The following is a 22,316-nucleotide window of genomic DNA, read 5'->3' on the forward strand; positions in this document are numbered from 1 at the left end:
GGGAGCAGGGGCTGTCTTTGACTTTTTTGCCTGCTTTGGGAACCCTTTCCCTCCTAACTGGGTTACCTCTTCCAGCCTTAGTATGAGGGGAGGTGCCTAGTGGTACAGCAACTTGATATGCCATGATATTCATGGGAGGCCTGCCCTTTTCCGAAAACAAAGAAAGAAGATGGGGGAGGGGGAGAGGCTGAGAGGGGAAACTGCTCTTGGATATGTGAGAGAAGAGTAAATTAAAAATTAAAACAAGCAAACAACTAAACTAAAACAGGAAGCAAAAAAAGTACTTGCTTTGGGTTTTTCTTTTTCTTTTAATGTATTTATTCATATGTCCATGTGTATGCCTGTGTGAGTTTATGTGTACCACATGCCTGCAGGTGCCAGTAGAGCCCCTGAAGCAAGGGCCACAGGGAGTTGAAGCTACCTAGGGTGGGATTATAGGTGTTCACTATCTTATCTGGCTTAGAGAATTTTTTTTGGAGTCGGGGATAAGGTTGTTTGTTTTTTTAATTAAAGTCTTAAGTGGCTGGCCTTGAACTTGCTAAGTAGCAAAGGATGACTCTGAACTGATCTTCCTACTTTTGCCTCAGCAATGCTGAGAATACAGGTTAAGTACCCTGTGACAACTTAAACCATTCTTCAAGGCATGAAGTACATAAGAACTAATTCTGAAAGTCCCCTATTCTTAGATAGGATGACCTGAGACTACAAAGATGAGTATTCTCCCTAAGTTATTTTGAAAATTCTACTTAAATCCCAGCAAAAATACCAACAAGCTATAAATATTTCATGAGTAACATGAATAGGTACTAAAGGGCAAAGGAAAAAAAAACTGCCCGAAGCACTCTGGGGAAAACACTCTGGACATTAAAACACAACATGACTGTATAATGATTATGGATGGGACCTTGTGCAAAAAATAGGCAAGTAGATCAAAGAGACAGGATTCAAAGTCCAGAAAAATTCCCAAATTATATAGACAGTTGTCACCCATATCACTGGGTTATGAATGGGCTTTTAAAAAAATGCATTTATTTTATTTCATGAGTGTAAGTGTTCTGTGTGTGTGTGTATATGTGCACCATTTACATTCCTATTGCCTGTAGAGTACAGAGGGGGCCTTTGGATCCCCTGGAACTACAGTTATGATGTTTGTAAGCTGCTATGTGGGTGATGGGAACTGAATCCGCTCCTCTGCAAGAACAAGTGCCAAAACCACTGAGCCATCTTTCAAGCTACTCCCTTCTTAAAGACAAGGTTTTGCTATGCATCCTAGGCTGGCCTTAACTCACAGCAAACCTCCTGCCTTATCCTCTCAAGTGCTGGGCTATAGATACATGCCATCACACCTGACTAACTTTTTTAAATACAGTGTAAGTTATTTGAATAACTGGGTAGTCATTTGAAAAAAGAAAAATAACAACAACAACAACAAAGAAAACCTAACTAAACCTTTACCTGATACCTTTTTGCTTGTTTTTTGCAGACAGGGTTTTACTATGTATCTCTGGCTGTCCTGGAACTCACTAAGTACACCAGGCTGGCCTCTACCTCACATAGATCCACAAGTGTCTGCCTCCATGCTGGGATTAAAGGTATGTAACTATGATACTTGGCTTTGATATCATACTTAAAAATAAACCAATGGTGCTAGAAAGATAGATCACTGGATAACAGCACTGGCTGCTCTTCTAGAGGACTCAAGTTCAATTCCCAGCACCCACAAGGAAGCTCACAACCACCTTCAGCTCCATGGGTTCCTACACCCTTTCTGACCTTTGTACCGGATATGTATGTGATGTAAGTACATGCAGGCAAAACATCCATATGCATTACGTAAATACATTTTAAAACTTTAAAGACTTGCTCCCTAACCACAATACAAGGAAATACTTTCTAACTGTGACTCAAAACCAGAAGGCAACAAAAGCAATACTGATACATCAGACTACATATTAACAAGAAGCTCTTTAGGACAAAGCAAAACAAGCCTACATTTAGGTCACAAAGCCCTGTCATGCCAGCATTAGGATGCTGAGGCAGGAGGATCAAAGGAAGTTCAACTTCTGAGTACAGCCTCGACCACAGAGCAAGACCCTGTCTCAAAAAATTAAAACAAGGGATGGAGAGATGGGTTTGACTCTGTAACTTCAGTTCCAGTGGATCCAATGTCCTCCTCTGACCTCCACAGGCACTTCACACATGTGGTACACAGACATACATGTAGGCAAAACATCCATACACATAAAATAATAATAAATCTTAAGGGGAAAACTAAAACAATTATTTCAATAAGTTGAAGATGCCTGACAAAAACAGAAATAAACTATTTGGAGCACATGCTACAGAAGGCTAACGACCCTCACTTGCGAAACTCATAAAAGCTGAGGAGCAAGCTATGTGTATAGTGGTGCATACGTGTAATCCCAGCTTTTGGGAGGTACAGACAGGAGCATCAGGACTGAAGGCCAGCCTGGCTAGTCTCAAAAAAACCAAAAACCTGAAAGAAAAAAAGAAACTAATGGTACCACCTCATAAACAAAAGACAGACAATTTACAAGCAAGCTGTTGAAAAGCTATCAGTGAGGGAGAGAGCTCAAATAAATACTCATTTCAATGATTTGTCAGGTTGCTTAGATGACAAAGGCCTGGGGCATGTCTTTGGAGGTGTCTGTGATGGTGTTCCCAGAGAGGATTAGCTGAGGGGCCTGAAGGTGGGTGGTACCATTCCAAGGCTGGCGTCCTGGACTAAAGGAAAAGAAAAAAAGGAAAAAGCGAACTCATCTCTGCTTCCTGTGAACACAGCAATAAGAACAGTTACTGGTGCTCGCTTCAGCAGCACATATACTAAAATTGGAACAATACAGAGTATTTAGCATGGCCCCTGAGCAAGGATGACATGCAAATTCGTGAAGCGTTCCATATTTTTAAACTAAAAAGCTTATGTGTAAAAAAAAAAAAAAAAAAAGAACAGTTACTGATATATTTGTATTTAGAAGACTATCATCTGTCGTCCATCAGCTTGGCACAACTTTTCAAATGTGACACAGCCCTGTAGAAAACAAGCATCTCCCACAGTGCTGGAAAGGAAGAGATTCCCATGGTAGTCAGGAGAATCCAGAGATTCTACCTCTAGGTATCTACCCAAGGGCACAACTCCAACGACACCAACGAACAACTCCTGTTCGCCTAGACAGGAGGCGACACCTGTATGCAGCCACTCACTGCTGCTCTGCTGAAATGGCAGCACAGCTGCCATAGTGTTCAACGCCCTGCACAAGAGAGCCATTGGATAACCTGTGGTGCATCAGGCCTGGGGTCCTATGCTGAGACAGACAGGAAGAGGTGCTGCGCCTCTGATACACACTGTAATCACAGCAGTTGGAGGCTGAGATGAGGGAAATCATATTATGGAGTAGCCTGAGCTAGATCCTATCTCAAACAACAAACCCCCAAACCACCACAACAACAAAGGAGGAAGATTTCTATGGAAGAGTCTATAGTGATTTCTAGAATATACTGCTAAATGCAAAAGAGAAAAGAATATGCAGAGCTATCTCTCCCATAGAGAAAAGAGATCACTACAAACTGGGATAACATTCATGTGGTGTTGGTATAATGTTCTTTTGAAATGTATACACCTTACCCTTGTTCATTCAAATGCTGATTTCTCCCTCCCCCCCTCTGGTTTCAGTCCGGATATTGCATTGTGATACTTATTCTAAGTCACCTGTCTCAACTTTGCGTAAACTTCCAAAATAAAACAACCAGCCACAATGTTGAGCAAGAGAGGGGAGGAGCCAGAGGACAGGAAAAGAGTGGGAGGCAAAAGAGCTAGGAGAGCAGAGCTAGAGGACAGATCTTGGAACAACACGGAGAATGAACCAGACCTAAGATTTCACAGAAAGCAAGTATAATGAGTAAAATCTAATTGTTAGAAAACTATGAGGGGGGGCTAGAGAGATGGCTCAGAGGTTAAGAACATTGGCTGTTCTTCCAAAGGTCCTGAGTTCAATTCCTAGCAACCACATGGTGACTCACAACCATCTATAGTGAGATCTGGTGCCCTCTTCTGGTGTGCTGTATAAATGATAAATTAATCTAAAAAAAAAAAAAAAGAAAACTATGAGGGCTTGGAGGTTTAGGATGGAGTAAATATTGCCCAGCATTGTGTTCTAGGTTAACTAAATAAATCATAGTCTCTGTGTGGTGATTTGGTTATACAGCTGTTTAGGATTAACAGCAGCTTTGCCAGAAGATATATCAATAGTATATATTAATCACCACCTACAACAATGTGGAGAGGTTGCTCTGTGTGAGGTCCTAGCTGGACCCTAAGAATTATGAAAAGAAAAAAAGCCAGCATACGCATACATCCACGTGTGCAAAAGAAGCAAAGTAATAGTTTAAATAGGAAATGCCTGCACAGCGTATGCACAGGTTTCCAACTAAAGGACTTGAGGGGCTAACCGGATCCTGACCTAACACCAACTGACTCATAATGCCATTACTGGAGGCGGTAGGAGATGTCTCAGTTGGCAAAGCACTTCTCTTGCGAACATGAGAACTGAGTACAGTTCCTAGAATTCTTATAAAAAAGCTGGGTGTGCTGGTATGTGCTTGCAGTCCCAGTGTTGGAATGGCAGAGATAGTCCCAGGGCTCACTCAGTCTAGGCTAATGGATAAACTCCAAGTCAGTTGAGAGATCCTGTCTCAAAAAAAAAAAAAAAATGTGGAGAGTGTTCCTGAGAAATAATACCCAGTGTTGGCCTCTGGCTTCCACCAACATGTTGCATTACATCTTTACAGACATCCCAGAGGCATGTACATAAAAATGGAAAAATAGAAGACTAAATGGAAATCAGATTTAATGAGTATGTAGTACTCATTAAAGCCTGTAGTCAAATTAAGAGAGGAAGATAACAAAGATGAGACTTAGTAAGACCCAGGAGTAGCAGAGTTGTTTCATGTGGAGACACAAAGAAGGCACGTTTGGCCTGGACCCACTGTGTAATGTGGGCGCTGACAGTTCCTTCTGTAGGGACTCAAGGGCACATCACAGCATATGGGCTCTGCTCCTTCTCCCTCGGTGCTTGCATGGCAGTCAAAGTATTTTGTGGGGATTGTGTCAAATGGAACACAGACCATGTGGAAACCCTGCAAGGAATAGCCTAAAAGCAGAAGGGTAAGGAAGTGCAGAATAACCCTGGAACATTGACAGGAAGGGCTATGTCCATTTTAGGTTGGTCAGAAAGGAATAGATTTGATGCCTTGCAGTTATGAGAAGACAATTTGGGTTAAGTCAGAGTCTCTAGATTGATGGATGTGTGCCACTGGAAATGTGAGGGAGGGTTTTCATTAGAAAGCCCTTTTGCAGCTAGGCCTGGTGGCACACATGTACTCTCAATACTCTAGGAGACTGAAGCAGGAACATCATTGTCTGAGCCAGCCTAACTGGGCTACATATTGAATTACCCTCCCCACCCCCCACTTCTATTGACAGATCTTGCCTAATTGGCACCATGGTATTTACTTGTTGTTAATTCTGTGTTTCTTTCACGCCTTTGGCATTTATTAATTAGAATTTGTTACTAAAGGAAGTCCCTTTCCCTCCTCACATTTATTATCAGGTTATTTTCAGTATGGGCAGGTGCATGGCGTTGCTGCTCTCTGAATTGTAACCTAATGCTCTCATTTACTTTATAGCTTAAGTTGCTCCAGCCATGAGGATTCCTTCAGGTTGACACCTGTGCCCTGTTGACATGTGTAAAACCTTTTATTCACCTGGTTCAGTTGTTTTCTCGGAGAATTACTGCCTCTGTCTGCTAACCTAGGCCTAGTCCTAGAAGCTTCTAGCATCTATACAATCTAACCAGAGCCTAGACTGTTTTTGGTCTCTCAGACTTAGCTGAATTAGCTTACTCTTTCTTGTCGTTACTGAGCTCTAGGCTGCCTAGTTCAACTCAGCTGTTCTTACTCAAACTCCTCTCCCAGCTATCTTATTCAATCTGGCTTTTCTCTCCGCCCCTGAATTGCTCTGCTTGGCCTCCAACTAACTCAAGCAATCTATTCTAACATCCTGGCTCCTTCGGTCTTCACCTGAGTTCTCTCTCTGCAACCCATCTCTGGTAAAATTGCCTCCTCTTTCTCTATGCACTGCCCCTTAAGTAGCTTCTCTTTCCTCTCTCTTCTCATGAGAGCTGGGCGTATCCTATTCTATCAAATCCTCTCTGATTCGTCACTTCCTCTGCCACTCAATTAGACACCACTTTTAAGCACAAGTGCTTCCTACAAACTAACTTTACCTGCCTTGTTTGGGATTAAAGGCATGTGCCATCACATCTAGATCTCAGCTTTTCTTTACCTTTTCTTTTCTATACCAGGCTGGCCCTGAACACAGATCTGCTTGCCTCTGTCTCCTGGATTAAAGGCATGTTTGTGATCACAGACTTAGAAGGTCTTTGGATGTGATCTCTTGCCAGATGGCCATGTTCTGAATTAAAATTCCTACAACTCTGGTTACTTGGGCTCTGCTCAGTTTTTACAGGGAGAAAGATGTAACATGTTTATGGTGGTTAGAATGACAATGTTCCCCATAGGTTCAGATATTTGGCTACTGGTCCCTTGGTGGTGGTGCTTTTTGGACAGGTTTAGAAGGTCCAGCCTTGCTGGAGGAGGTATGTCATGGGGGAGGGTGGGCTTTGAGAGTTTAAAGACTCAATCACTTCCTGTTCACCCACTGAGTCATGCTTGCCATTCAGGATATAAGCTCTTAGCTTCCTGTTTCTGCCACCATGCCTGCCACTTGGATCCTTATTCCTCTAGAACTATATAAGCTCAAAAACATAAAATAAAATTTAAAAAAAAAGCTCTCTTTTCCTTCAGTTTCCAAGGTCATGGTATTTTACCACACCAACAGAAAATTAGCTAATTTGCTGTATTAAAATTGGGTTGTTGTCAACTCTCAATAACGTAGGCTAACATGAACTATTTGCATACATGTTTTCATTCCCCCTAAGTAACACAGTCAGTCAGCAGCAAAAGCATCTCTCTTGTTCTTCTTTCAATAAAACTGGATTTGCTAGAAAGGCACACAGAAACAAACACGAATAGAATTTTTATTTTACCAGTGAAATCCAAGATACTTCTACAGTGTGTGCAGTGAAGCATCTGTTACAGGAAGGCAGCAGACTTGTAATCTCTTGTGGTGCTGAGCCAACATTCTTTAGGTGGCTTAGGTGCAGGTCCAAGTCCTTGACCCCTTGATACAGGAGGAAAGGAAAGGCCTACCCTGATACCATACTAAGCAGGTAACCTCTGGAAGACATTATGTACGTGGTGACCCTCAGTCATCAGAGTGGATTAAATGACTCTCATGTCTGCTGTTTCTGGACAGCTTATCATCAGTGACACTGATCCACACATTCATGTGGCCAATAGTTCAGTTGTGACGGCCTGCCCTCGACTGTAGGAAACCGACTGCTGCTGAAGCATTGATACTGGGGCTGCCTGTGCTGCATGCTTCCTTCTCTCTGTTCCCTTCCACAGAGGATCTGTCGGCCCTCATAAAGGCAGATGAAGATTTACCGCCAAACTAAAAAGACACTTCACTATATAAACAAAATTAAAATCCCAACTAGACACGAAGACACCATTACTTAACAGTAATTGAAGCAGATGAGGTGAACAGCAGCCTCATCTGAGCACAGCTGAAGCAGGGGCTGAGCTGAGCAGACACCTCTTCAGACAAGGCGTGAATTAAAATAAGAGCCATGATCTTGCTGCCTCAATGATGGGACAAAGTTGGGACAGGCTTCAAAATGTCCAGCTGCCCTCCCTGAGGAGGAAGGGGGTCACCTCTTTGTTGATGTGGATGCTTCCTTTATTGGAAGTGATGGACCCAAATGACCTTAATGAATGAAGAGTCCAAAGGGAAGAGGGGGTTGAGACTGAGCCATTTGCCAGAAATGAGATTCAAAGGCATAGCTTCTGTGCTGAAACCAGACAGGATATGCATGACCCTGGGGCTCCTGGAAATGCACAAGGGACTAAGGATCCAGGAGACCACACAACAGCTCCTCTGTGGGCATGGCTCTGGATTCTGAAGCACCTTCCAAAGCCCACCTTCCTACACTAAACTCTTAATAAAACAGTGGTTCTCAATCTGTGGATCGCGACCCCTTTGGAGGTTGAACAACCCTTTCATAGGGGACACTTAAGGCCATCCTGTAATATCAGACATTTATGTTATGATTAGTAAAATTACACTTATAAAGTAGCAACAAAAATAATTTTGTGGTTGGGGGTCACCACAACATGTGGAACTGTACTAAAGGGTCACAGCATTAGGAAGGTTGAAACCACTGTTCTAAAAGACTGTTCTAATAATCCTGGTACCTCAGAGGCAGAGCCAGGTGGACTTCTGTGAGTTCAAGGACAGCCTGGGCTACATAATGAGGCACTGTCTCAAGGAAAAAAAAAATTTAAAATTAAAAAATTAGAAAACCAGAAATAGTCATTAGAGATTAGTAATGCACAGATACCAAGTCTGCAAGAAAACAATAGCAAGCCATTTTATATAAAAATGAACATAAAAGAAATAAACTAATTCTCCAGGCATGGGGTATACACATGTAATCCCAACACTTGGGAAGGCAAGGCAGGAAGATGGCAAGTCTGAGACCAGTCTGGGCTATACAGTGACATGTTCTCAAAATAAGAATGATGATAATAAATAATAGTAATAATTAATGATCTAATCCTTCATTTTGAAGGCATTTTGAGAAGCTTTACTAAGAGCCTTTTCCTGAAACCGACATACACTCTGCACGTAAACCACTGGTTCCTGCTACAGGAAACATAGCGGAAGGTTTCCCAAGCTTCACTCCATTCCATCTGCCATAATAAAGAGGTTTCCTTGTGCTGCAGTTGGATGGCCATCAGTCTGCACAGGGAGCAGGGACTGCTGCGGAGTCAAGATTAATAAGGCCCCACAGATTGCCATTTAGAGCGAAAGCATAGTTTCCATCAAGCAAAGACTCCTTCCTGATGACATTTTCATTTGGAAAATGACCTTGCACTCTTCAGAGGTTTGCTTCCTACAGCACATTAAAATCTGGCTGAATGTCAAGCAGAAAGGGGCCAGAAGTTAGGACTCTTACTCTCACTCTTGGCCTCTACCTTACAAGGATGTAAAGGGCTCTCACCAGATAAACTGTGGCATCTTGATGCTGCAGTCCCGTTCAGCCATGTGCAATATTCAAAAGACTCTCAACTGAGTAGGCAAGACCTTCCAGTACTTCCCAGCCAAGTCAGCTTGGCAAAGAGATGGTGAGTTGTAACACCAGCAAGGCAAGGTCAAAATAACAGACCAACCAATGCTGAGATACATGGTTACCTTGAGGAAGCAATGGAGAAGAGTAAGAGGAAAATTCATTCTTTCACTTCTAATAGAAAAGTGTGGGGAGGGGACTGAAGAGATGTCCCAGCAATCAAGAGTGCCAGCTGTTCTTTAGAGGACCCACGTCAAGCCATTCAACTGTAGTTCCTAGAGATACAAAGCCTCTGGCCTCCTTGAGCACCTGCATGCACATAAACACACTCCCACTCATCTAGACATAATTAAAAATAATAAATGTAAATTTTTTTCTTCAGAAAGAGAGTAGGCAGAAGCAGGAGCGTCACTTTTGAGGTCAGCCTGGACTACATAAGAAGACATTAACTCAAAACAGAAAAAGAGAGGAAAAAAAAAAAAAAGGAAGGAAGGACACACGCCAAGGTGCTCCATCCTTGCAGGGATTGAGAATATACTGTGGTGAGGCTCTCCTCTCATACAGTAAGAGCCCCTTGCTTGGGAGTCCATATCACACCATCTCTGAGTTTGCCTGAACTATTCTGCCTTTATCTGCATGGATGATAAAGGACTGTGCAGGACAACAATGGAGTCCTCATTAAAGTTGTGTTATGAATTTGAACCTTTGACCCTGACCTGTTGGCAAAAACCTGGGCTACTGCAGACACTGAGAGCTTGGCCTACAGTCAGGGCCTAGAGCCCTGGTCCAACAAGCTGTGTAGCACTGGAGGGAGATCCTACAGCCTTGCCACTGCTGCCCCAGCTGAAAGGAGACCAGAAACAAATGAAGGGTCTGAGGAGTCAGGTGATGAGTCAGGCACAGCTCAGACCCCTTTTGTCACATGTTCAATAAAAAGCTGAACTTGGGGGTAGGAGTAGGAAGGACAAACACTCTGTGGACTTGCTGGTGATTGGGTTTAGGCTTTTGAGTTTACCCAGCACACAAGAATCCTAAGTCACATTTTGGATTACGACATTAAAGGTCATTTAGTTAGTGACAGAACAAACACTGTACCACTGAGTACATCTCCAGCCCCAACTCTAAAGATCTCAAAGAAAGCAATTATGCACATCTACTGACAGCAAGCGGAACCTAATAAACACCCCTGTATTTAAAGGAAATGGCACTTCATTTCATCCTCACATCACAACGGAAGGTAAGGAGTTCACTTGTGTCTTGCTTGGAATGAGAAAAATGAAGCACAAAGGCTGACTTTCCTGAAGCCTGTGGCTCTGAATTGACAGACATAGGCTATCCCTGTGCTTTTAAATTAGCTGGAGACAGAACTAAAAATACAACTGATGGAGCCCTAAAAATTAAACACTGTATGGAGGAGATGGCAAGACCAAATGGAACCTTAACATACAATTATCCCTATCGTGAGAAGACACTTTTGGCATAAGAACAAACAAGCAATTGATGGAAGGGTACTGACAGCTGAGAAATAACCATCACAGTTAAGTGCTGTCTGACAATGGAGTCAAGAAAATTCAGGGGAGAGAAACACAATCTTTAGGAGAGAAGGATTCTAAGAGGATTCACTTTCAAATGTAAAGACTGAGGACCAGCTATTTATTACACACAGAAGTCAATCCAATATAGATCAGATGCTACATATAAGAATACATAGTAAAGCCAGGCATGTAGCATGTACAGGTAATCCCAGAAACCATAAGGCTGAGGAAGAAGATCCTGAGTCCAAAGCCTGCTGAGGCTGCATTGAAAGACTTTCTATCAGAAGTTAAGAGCACTTGCTGTTCTTGTAGAGTACCAGGATGTGGTGGTTTAAATAAGAATGGTCCCTATTGGCTCATATAGTTGAATGCTGGATCATCAGGGAATGCCACTATTAGGTGTGTCCTTGTTGTGGTGGGTGTGGCCTTGTTGGAGAAAGTATGTCACTGCTCACTAACGGTGAGCTTTGAGGTTTCAAGGGCCGAAGCCAGGCGCAGGGGCTCCCTCTCTCCCTGCTGCCTGTTGATCTGCCTGCATGCCATGCTCCCTGCAATGCTGGTAATGAACTCAACCTCTGACACTGTAAGCCAGCCCCAATTCAATGCTTTTCTTTACATGAGTTGCCGTGGTCATGGGTCTCTTCACAGAACATTGACTAAGATATCAGTTTTGTTTCCCAACACCTACTTTGAGGCTCACAACCACCAATGTACTCTTCTGACCTCAGCAGACACCAGGCATGTACATGATACACAGACATACATGCAGGTAGAACACTCATGAATATAAAATAAAAACAAATCTTTTTTTTTTAATTTTATGTTATATAAATTAAGTTCTTTTAATGGGCAAAAGGCTTAAATAGACTTAAAAAAAGACTTGAGGACACAATATCAAATCTCTCTAAATTCTTTTTTTAATTAATTTATTCATTTTAATATCCCAATCATATCCTCTTCCTTTATCTCTTTCCAGTCCCACCCTTCCTCCCTCTTCCCCCTTATCCCTGTCCCCTAGTCCTCAGAAAGAGCCCTCCTCCCTTACCAACTGACCGCAGACTAACTATCAAGTCTCTTTAGAACTGCCTGCCTGCATCCTCTTCCGCTGTGTCCTGACAAGGCTGCCTCCACCCGGGGAAGTGATCATAGAGCAGACAATAGAGTTTGTGTCAGAGACAGGCCCTGGTCCCCTTAATAGGTATTCCACACGGCTACATTTGAGCAGGGGGCCTGTGTTCTCTCCATGCATGGTCCTTGGTTGGTGCAAGCCCCCCCTGACATTCATAGATCAGTGCACCTCGCAGACCTCAGCAGAGAAATGTCTTTGTGCAGTAGATGCTGGTTAACTCATAGCTAGTCAAAGCTCAGCGGCAGATGAGACACACCCTCCCACCAAGGCTTAAGGGTCACTGTGGGAAAAGGGCAGAAAGACTGTAAGAGCCAAAGGTCCAGCAAGACCAGAGCAAAACAGTGTCTTCTGCATATGACAGAACCACTGTACTCATGAATTCACAGCAGCTGTGATTGCTATACACGTTCCAGCCAGTCAACCCTTTAGCATGGAGGAGGAAGGGTTTCATGAATCCCTATCCCTACCTGAGGACACATGATGGCTTCTGGGAGTGGAAGAATCTGTTTTACATACCAGTCGTAGGCCCCTCCCTCTATTGGTTTGGATTTTTTGAGACACACTATTACTCTGCAGCCTAGACTACACTTATTACATAGCACAGGCTGACCTTGAACTCATAGTAATCCTTCTGCCTCAGTCTCCCAACTGTTGGAAATCACAGACTGCTTTTTTTTTCCTTTTTCACTAGTTAGCAGTAATTGTTCAAAATACTGCATTTTGTTATAACACAACTGAATTCTAGTTTTTCCTAAACAGATGATGTTTTGAAAATATCAGCAATTTGACACATTTATCTAGGTGTCCTCCATTTTTTTTTCCAGTTAAATACATATTCCTTCAAGTCAGGCAGACAAGTGGTGTTTCCAGAATACCTACTATGTACCTCTCTTGGTGCCGAGTACCTGATAATCAAAGAAACCCACAGTCCTTCCAGGGTGGTTAGTGAACACAGAGTCCATGCAGGAGGCCCTTTAGCAGAGAAAAATTGTCTTCCTGTGGGCCCTTACCTTTCCTCTGCTTTTCTGTGCATCCATAAAAAACTCTGACCTCAGTTGGAAAGGACTGATGCTCAGTGTAGCTGTAGGAACATACTTAACTTAGGTCAGGGTCACAACCATAGATGAACCACTGCTGCGTTTCTTTTACCAAACATAACTAAAGCGAGTAAAGCTCGCTATTCAGCTCAGCAGATTCTTTCTAAGAGAAAAAGTGGAGGTGATGGCTCAGTAGCTTGTTTCTTGAGGAGTGGGCTATAATGACTGAGAAAGAAAATCTTAATAACCACCAAAGGGCAAAGCAAAGGGTTTTGTTGGGGGCCGGGGGCTCTGCCTCATCAGCGAGTGCTCATTAGGCTTCCACTGGGGATGGCACTCAGCAGATGAGCTATCAAATCTGCATTCGACGGAGTGAAACGGGCAGATTCAGCTCTCCATCTTCACACTTTTAAGTTAGACCCCTTAGGGTTTCTGGGATGGTGTTAAAGCCATCAATACATTTAAGTGGTTTTGCTGACAAGGACTACTGGCTTTATTGGATAATTTCCCAAGTGTTAGCAAAGGTAGAACTTGAAGTTACCCACAAATTGAATGGATGGATAAAAAAACAGTCACACTTTCTCACCCACCTAGCCCCTCCCCCTTTAAAACCAGTTCATAATAGTAAGAATTGGTAAATGTAGCAGACTGATGCCTTCTGGTTCATTCATATCAAAGTCCACGAACCTGCATTAAAATTACTCCAGTTTGGAACTCAAAATTACCTGTCCTCTACACACCCTTAAGCCTGCTATCTCTGGACTGAGAGTCTGACATGCCTGGGGGTGTCCATGAAAGGAAAAGCTAATCTGCCAGGACACGACACACCACAATGCTGCCCTTGTCTGCAGAAAAATTTGCAGAGGGGAGACCACAGCAAGGGTAAAAGGTCACTAAGGCTGACTAGGCCAGACCGGGGAGCAAGTTGGGTCCCTGGTGCTTTTGGCTGGCTGTAAAGTAGCTGTTGCTGAAGTTCTGTCTAAGACAATCTTTAAAATATTTCCAGTCAAAACAAGGTAGAAACCACTTAAAATTGGCAGTCTTAAACCTTTTGTGTTTTCAGCAGAAGAGGTGATTTCTCTTATCTCTATTACAATTAAGCACACCCGAGAGCAGAGAAAGTCGGAACACTAATTCAGGCAAAGGTGGGCAGGGGCTACTCTGGTTATGAGTGAAGCAAGTGTCTCACTGGTGGTCTTGGTGATCAGATGGTGACAGAAGTTCCAGATGTACTGATGACAAGCTGTTGACAGCAGCATGTAGCCCAACAATTCACAACAGCCCTGGCATCCCTTATATCTGTTCCTTCAGCCTCTATGGGTACACACAGCAGACTTGGACCTACAATTCATCTTTCGCTTTGCACTTCAATCTACACACTGGCTTCTTCATCCACCTGCACTCCATGGCTCAAGAGTTCTAAAGAGGAAAGTTATAGAGCCTAGAGCTCTTACATTTTTTATGTTTTATTTCATGTATATGAGTGTTTTTGCATACTTATGTGTCTGTGTACCACTTGCTTGCCCAGTGGCAAGTAAGGCCAGAAGAAGGAACTGGAGTTACAGGCAGTTATGAACTGACAAGTGGGCACTGGGGATCTTCTGGAAGAGCAGCCAGTACTCTTAACCACTGCAATCTCTCTCCCTAGCACAGCTTTTAAAAAGTGCTTCAAACTAAACTTTAGTGGGTACTTCCATTGTGTAGCCATTTCCTATTAAGTGAAACACATCTCCTGGAGAGAAGCTCCTTTTAGAAAACTAAGCAAACAGGAAGCTCAATTTTATAAGACTTGGAAAGCTCAGAAAGTTACAAGACACACAAGGTCCTCTCCCCGAGTTTCTACAAGTAGCCAACAATTGCTGTGGACAGAACACTCTGCAGACAGCCTGCTTGCTGTTTAAGAAGCTACAGGAATGCAGCTTTCAAGAGTCACCATCATGCTGGGATGAACTCTTTCTGATGCAGATGTCACCCCATGCTTCTTATCCTAGTCACTGTTGTATTGCTGTAAGGAGACACCATGGCCAAGAAAAGTCATATTTTAAAAAAAGCATTAAATAGGGGCTTAGTTTCATTTTCAGAGGATTAGTCCTGTAGCTGAGAGCTACATCCTGATCTACAAACTGAGAGAGAAAGAGAGATACTGGATTTGGCATGGGCTTTTGAAACCTCAAAGTGCATGCCCAATGATACACTTCCTCCAACAAGGCCACACCTCCTAATACTTCTAATCCTTTCAAATAGTGCTACTCCCTGGTAACTAAGTGTTCAGATATATGAGCCTATGGGGGCCATTCTTATTCAGACCACCACATCTCTGATAAAGTCTGACTAGTAAAAAATTACTAGGTGTAATGATTTGTAATGGTTTGGATATTAAGTGTACCCCAGAGTCTCATGAACTAAAGGCTTGATCCCAATGCAGCAATATTCTGAGGTGAGATCCCAGGAGTGATGGGTGTTTATAAGTGTACCAGTAGTGGGACCTGGGAGAACGGAGCCCATAATTGAGGTGGACTAAAGCCTCATGCAATAGCCAATTTTATTCAGAGCAGCTGACAGTTTATACTCTGAGGGTTAAGAATTACCACATGAGTAAAGCTCTCATGAGTTTAAGCTGTATACAAAGACAAAGACAAGCCACACGTGGCAAAAACATGCTCCATCTGGGAGGAACACAAAAACACATTCTAAAAACAATGCCACGTTTTGAAGAAACTCAAGTCACAATACTCTTGTCTTGTCTTCTTGGAGTTTTCTCACATGGACTCAGAATTCTCCTCACACAAATCCATCACTGGACCTTGTTCCAACAGATGGGCACTGAGGGTATTAACCTTACTAATGGAATCATAGTTTTATGAGCTTATAGGAGGTATGGCACCATCCAGTGAGCTGGGTCTACCCCATCAATCACTAATTAAGAAAATGGCCCCACAAGGTTGCCTACAGCTCGGTCTTATGGAGGTATTTTCTCGCCTGACGTTCCCTCCTTTCAGATGACTTTAGCTTGTGTCAAGATGACATTAAACTAGCCAGCACAGCTATACACAAAGTGCAGAGCTGCACGGTGCACAGAGCTACTGCGCTGCGGCCGGAAGCTGGAAACCAGTCTCAGCTCTACAGGAACCAAACGTGTGTATGTGTGTCCGTAGCATGTGAGTGAGAGTGGACGGAAAGCCTGGGTACAAGAAGCTACTTGACTACAATCACTCTGGATTATTAGATCACAGGCTAAGAAGAAGCCAGGGTATCATGAGCATCATTTCTTGTTTATGAGACAGAGTCTCTCTGGCCTGGAGCTTACCAGGTAAACTAGGCTGACTGGCCAGCTGGTCCCAGGGATATGCCTGTCTCTGTATGCCCAGCACAGTGATCACAACTGCGGCTTTCTCATTTGACCTCTGGGGATTGATCTCAGGTCCTCACACTTGTACCACAAGAACTTCAATGACTATGCTCTCTCCCGAGTTCAACCTTTTCTCTTTTGTGTGGTGCTTTTGAGCCCAGGGCCTTGTGTGTACTACTGAGCCACCCCTACCCAAGTCACTCTTATTGAAGACAAAAAAAAAAAAAAAAAAAAAAAAAAAAACACCTCTCAGAGTTACCTGACATTAAATGGTGTTCATGTCTATAATCCCAGCACTGGGGAAACTAAGATAGGAAAATCAGGAATACAAAACCAGCCTGGCCTACAAAGGAAGTTTCAGGCCACTGTAGGATACTCAGAGAGGTCCAGTCTAAAAACGAATCCTAAAGTAAAAGTAACACTGCTGTGCTAACTGGAAAGACACATCAGCAAGCATCATGTCTATAGCCCTGGGGGCAGCAAGGAAAATTAAACGCTGGAGCCAGGTTTAAAGGTGCATACCTGTAGTCCCAGCTCTGGGAGAAAGCAGCAGGATCAGGAAAGGACATTCTAGGCTAAAAGATAATTTAAGGCCAGTCTGAACTATAGAAGACTCTGCCTCAAAAAACTAAGAGGTAGTAAATGAAGGTGAGACCCAAGGAAGAACTGGTCAATAAAAGCACAGGCAAACAGTTAAGAAACTGCCTACTCCAAACCTGTTCCCAGAATGAGGCTCAACACAAAACCATAAACTGACTGACCTTTTTGGTTTTGGTTTTATTTGTTTATCTATCTGTAACATTTTTGTAATTCAATCGTGCAGGTACCTAATGAGAACTCTGTAGAGGTTGTTGTAACAGCAGATGCCTTGCAGGCTCGGCTCCTGGGCAGCATATGGCACAGACGGTGTCTTTAGTTAGGGTTTCTACTGCTACGGTGAGATGCCATGACCAAGGCAACTCTGATAAAGGTAAAACAGTTGGGGCTGGCTTACAGTTTCAGAGGTTTAGTCCATTATCATCATGGCGGGAAGCATGGCAGTGTGCAGGCAGAGATGGCGTTGGAGCTGAGAGTCCTACATCTTGATGTGCAGGCAGCAGAAGGAAACTGTGTGTAACATTGGGTATAGAGTGATATCTATATAAAGCCTAAATTCTTCGATGCTTCATTTCCCCTTTCCTTCTCTCCAGGTTTGGGGCCTGAGTAGCTAGGCTCTCATACTGCTCCTCCATTTAGAGGGCTGGCAATAATGGAGACATTCTAAACAGACCTGTCCCTTAATCGACTATCAGACTATTCCAACAATGGACCCCAAATAAATGGGAATTTCCCCAGGCTTCTCATGCTGGAAGAAGAAAAATGTCCCGGCAGAAGGGGTAACTTGTCTCAGTGACAGAGATTTCACACAGTTCTAGCCTGTCAGACCTCCTCACAAGATGACAATGAGCTCAGACAACGAAGGGCCAAGGTTAGCCGGACCACGCTTTTGTCACGGACTGCTTAGATACTCTTCTCTACTTCAGCGTTAGACTCCAGGATCCCAAAGTCAGACTCGAGAGTGGTTCCCTGGATCCCTCTGTCCCTTTTCCAACGTAGCTGCAGTAAAACTTTTTTTCTGATTCCCACCTTTAACTTGGCTCTTTCAATCTGCTTGTTGAGGATAGGTGGCCAAGTCAGAATTGTGGCACAGGTTGGGATCCATAAATTCCATAATCCTCAAGATATTGCGGCTTAGGCAAGGAAGCACAGGGCTCCGAATCTATGCGCAAGCGCAGCTGGAGGGGCAGGTCTGTCCTGTCAGGCCCCGCCTCCGGCCCCGCCCTTGCCGCGGGCTTCCACCGCCCAGCCTGCCCGCCAGCCGGAAGAAGCCACGCCTCAGCCGCCCGCGTGCCAGACTGGCGCCGCCTCCCTCTGCCCGCGGCCTGCTCGGAGCTTACCGCGTCCCCCGCCGCTGGCAGCTCCTCCATCCTCCGTCGCCTCCATCGGCCCGGCGCCAAGCAGTCCATGCGGCCCCTCGTGCCGCCTCTCAGGCCACCCGGAGGCGGGACCACCCGACCACGTGCCTGGAGGAGCCAATGAGGAGGCGCGGGGCGTAGCCTGAAGTACACGGACTGCTCCCCACAGAGGGCTGCAGGCAGGAGTAGCCGAAACCCGAGTCTCCTACGGCCCCGGGTCCGGAGAGACTTCCACCCGCCTCAGGGCGAAGCCTTGCAGTCTGTGAACTGGCTCGTCGCTTCCCGGTTCACAAAGTCAGTCCCAAAGGTCGTTGGTTTAGGATTTGGCCAGCTTCTGCAACCCTTGATTCGCAGGAGGCGCGCCCACCTTTTCTCCCTTGTGATTGGTTACTGATTCCTGATAGATGGAGCCGCCAACCAATTGGCATGCTTAGAGCTGCCCTGGGCGTTGTCTCCGGGAGTTGCCGTAAGTCAGTCGCTAGTTTTGCTGGACTGTACAAAAGGACGCGAATTCTCACCCCGGCCTAGTGGGCAGTACCCTGCCATTTTGTGCTGGCTGATCGTGAGCTGGCACGGCAGCAGCACCTGGGGCAGGGACAGCCACAGGCGCCGGGGTCGAGGGGGGAGCCGCTCTCGGTCCCGGCTTTGCGGAAGGCTGCGCACTGACTTTCTGGGAGACTAGGCCAGGGTTTCTGCTGCAGCCTGTCCAGCCACACCGCAAAGCCCTGAACTGTTCTGTACCAAAGCTCCCAGACCTTATGCTTTATTGACGAATTAAAATAGAGCCAGTCCTTAGGCAGTGATTGGCAAACAGTGGGCATGTGAACTGGCTTGAACCAGTGAGAAGTAGAGAAGCTTGCTTGGAGCAGATGCCTTTTTCCAGTTCTAATGCAGTGTTAGCTTCCTGGAAAGGTGGCAGGCAGCCTTCACATCAGGAAGACCGTTGGTGGCAATGCTTGTGGAAAGCGGCTTTTAACAACACGTTCTCCTGAACCACGTGGCTTCTGGCTGTATTCCGAAGTTCATTATTGAGTCACTCTGAGCTTACCACACACACACAAAAAAAAAAACATTGTGGTGAGATGCGTGAAGCTGTCCTTAGGTGGCTGCTGCAAGATCTCCAGGCGGCTCTCCTACCCCAGTTCCTGTAAGAGATAACATTGGCCACTAATAGAAGACTGAGAGATATTTACCTATAATCTCTCAGGCTGGGCATGATGGCATACGCCTTTAATCCCAGAACTCGGAAGACAGAGGCGGGCAGATCTCAGAGTTCAAGGGCAGCCTAAACTACATCGAGAGTTTCAGGATAGCTAGGGATACAATAAAGAGACCCTACCTTAAAAAATTAAAAATAATAATAATAATAATAATAAATAAGGCACTTGGCCTGGTCAAGCCAAGAACTCTATCTTAAGCCAGCTACTCACTAGATGGAATGTCACTCTTCAGGATTCCTGGACTGCCGCTACCACTGGTTGTCTACCGTCTCGTGTCATGTACCCCTCCTAGCAGGTGTGTTTTTAGAATTCAGGCTCTTTTGAATTTTTTAAAAAGGCTGGACAATGTGCCTAGGTGTAGGAGTGCTTGCCTAGTGTATTAATCAATATTGTCTGGAGGAACAAAACAGTGAGAAGGGATGCTTAAAAAACTGTAGGTGGTGGAAGGAGTTCAACAGTCAGCATCGTAGTGAGTTGGAGGCTAGTCTGAGCTCATAGAAACTATCTCAAATTAGAACAAACAAAACAGGGCTGGATTTGTTGGTGTACACCGTTAATCCCAGCATTTGGTATGTATAGGCAGGCGGATCTCTGTGAGTTCCAGGTCAGCATAGGGAGTTTCAGCCAGCCGTCTAGGATTATATAGAAAGGCACTATTTCAAAAAACAAAACAAAAAGCATGGACTGGAGGGATGGCTTATTGGTTAAGAGCATTTATTGCTCTTGCAGAGGGCATATGTTCAGTTCCCAGGACCTATGTCACCTGACTCACAATTACCCATAATTCCAGGTCTTAGGGATCCAACATCTTGGGCTGGCACTCACATGCACACCCCTCAAAAAATTTAGAGTTAAAAATAAACCTTTTTATAAAAAAGGAAGAAAGCAGCAGCAATGAGAGAATACCAGATTGATCAAGATCCCTTTCCTGTAGTGTAAGTGAAACATTGTCAGCTCAGTGCAGTTTGACTCTCTGCTGTCCCTCAGAGGGTCAGATCTTTTCAGATAAGTAACTTAAGTGTCTGAAATCCTGGACCCTTTCAGAAGTGGCTGCATTTTGAGCCTGCTCTCTTTTCTCTAAAAGATGCTTGAGCCAACTCCAGAACCATTTCTTCACATCATTAGCCCATGAGCTAGGTACAGAAGTGGGCACATGTAGGAAGGTGCTATTTGGGTTAGAGATGTAGCTCAGTGATAGCCCAAGGTTGATCCCCAGTGCTGTAAAAAAAAAAAGAAGATGTTAGCTCAAATGATATTTACCAAACACTAGTCATTTTAGAACTGACTGCAAGATGTGTGTTAGACCTCTCCTGTTACTTGTTTAAACTCTACCTTGAACTTTTGTTGTTGACGTTGTTTGAGACAGGGTCTCCCTCCATAGCCCTACCTGCCCTGGAACTCTCTGTGTAGACTAGGCTTGCCTGGAAATCACAGAGATCCTCCTGGCTCAACCTCCTAATTCTGGGTCTGCCATCAAACTTGGTTCATTTTAGCCACTTTGAAGCACACACTAGTTAAACACATTCACAGTGTGGGGCAAATACAACCTCTGCCCATCTCCATAATAACTCAGCTCCCCAGTCAAAAATGTCCCTGCAAAAACTGACTCCCATTCCTATCTACCTCTCTACTGTCTTTGTAAGTTTGTGCATGTTTGCTTGGTTTGAACTGATCTCAAAAACAAAGAACAAAAAACAACAACAAAAAGGTGAAGCCAGTTGGTGGCTCATGCCTTTAATCCCAACACTTAGCAGAGGTATATGCAGCTGGATTTCTCTGTTTGAGGCCAGTCTGGTCTATAAAGCAAGTTCCTGGAGAGGCAGGGATACACAAAGAAACCCTGTCTCAGAAAGAAAGAAAAAAAATGTAGTCCTGCCTATCCACAAACTCAGAGTGATCCTCTTGTCTCATTAAATGTAGAAATTACAGTATGTACCGCCATGCTAGGCTGTCTGGAAATCTGACCAGCCTCCGTACTTGATGTAAATGGATCTTTGTAGTGGCTCTGCTGAATATGAACACCTTCAAGTTCATCAACACTGTAGCACATGTTGAGATTTTCTCCTTCCCGAGGCAGAACCACATTCATTCTATGGGTTGATAACCTGATGGATGTATATGTCTTCATCTGTCACTGTGTGCCTGGCTTGCTTCCATTTTTTCCATGCCATGGAAAAGACGTCAATAGAAACTTAGGTGCTCCCTGCTTTGTTACCTGATCTATGTGTCTAGAAAAGGAATTGCTAGACAGTCGGTAACTAACTGATCTTTCTTTCTTTTGGAGACACAGTTTTCTGTTGTGGTCGCAATGTTTTCCAATCCCATCGACAAAGCACAGGAATTTCCATTTCTTCATTTGTCATCCGACACTTGGTATTCTTGCTGACAGCCACTCTAATGGATGTTATGCTATGTCAAAATGGGTTTTGACTTATATTTCTTAATAACTAATGAAGCTGATCATCTCATGTGCTTATCGGCTGTCTGAATATCTTTTTTGAAAAAAATATTTATCCACGTGTTTTAGTTAGAGTTACTATTTCTATGATGAAACACCATGCCAAAAGTGTTGTCAATTGGGGGGGGGGAGTTATTAGGCTTACACGTCCAAATTATTGTTTATTGTTGAAGAAAGTCAGGATCGGGAATCAAACAGGACAGGAACCTGGAGGCAGGAGCTGATGCAGAGTCCATAGAGGGTGCTGCTTACTGGCTTGCTCATCCTGGCTTGCTCTTCTGCCTGCTTTCTCATAGAACCCAAGATCATCAGCCCAGGGATGGCACCACCCACAGGGAGCTCTGCCTCTTCTATCAATCACTAG

At 44.2% G+C, this 22,316-nt stretch overlaps 1 protein-coding gene and 1 non-coding gene across 3 annotated transcripts in view; one reads left to right on the forward strand and one right to left on the reverse strand.

Annotated features, from left to right (window-relative positions):
• The window catches only part of C1H10orf143 (chromosome 1 C10orf143 homolog), a 31,181-nt gene extending 12,575 nt beyond the window's left edge, over positions 1-18,606 (reverse strand). The window contains exon 1 of one of the 2 annotated variants that reach the window (XR_009591334.1): positions 18,257-18,606. Coding sequence is in view for 1 of the 2 variants with exons in the window: in XM_060381569.1 (XP_060237552.1) it covers positions 18,257-18,325 (69 nt within the window). In the remaining variant the exon portion in view is untranslated. The remainder of the gene's footprint in view (positions 1-18,256) is intronic. The other variant, XM_060381569.1, reaches the window with a different exon arrangement.
• On the forward strand, positions 2,821-2,926 carry LOC132652082 (U6 spliceosomal RNA). The gene has a single exon (XR_009589573.1). It is a non-coding gene; the product is annotated as a U6 spliceosomal RNA (small nuclear RNA).
• Positions 18,607-22,316: the final 3,710 nt, after the last annotated feature.

This window comes from Meriones unguiculatus, chromosome 1, assembly GCF_030254825.1.
Source record: "Meriones unguiculatus strain TT.TT164.6M chromosome 1, Bangor_MerUng_6.1, whole genome shotgun sequence".
Lineage (NCBI taxonomy): Eukaryota > Metazoa > Chordata > Mammalia > Rodentia > Muridae > Meriones > Meriones unguiculatus.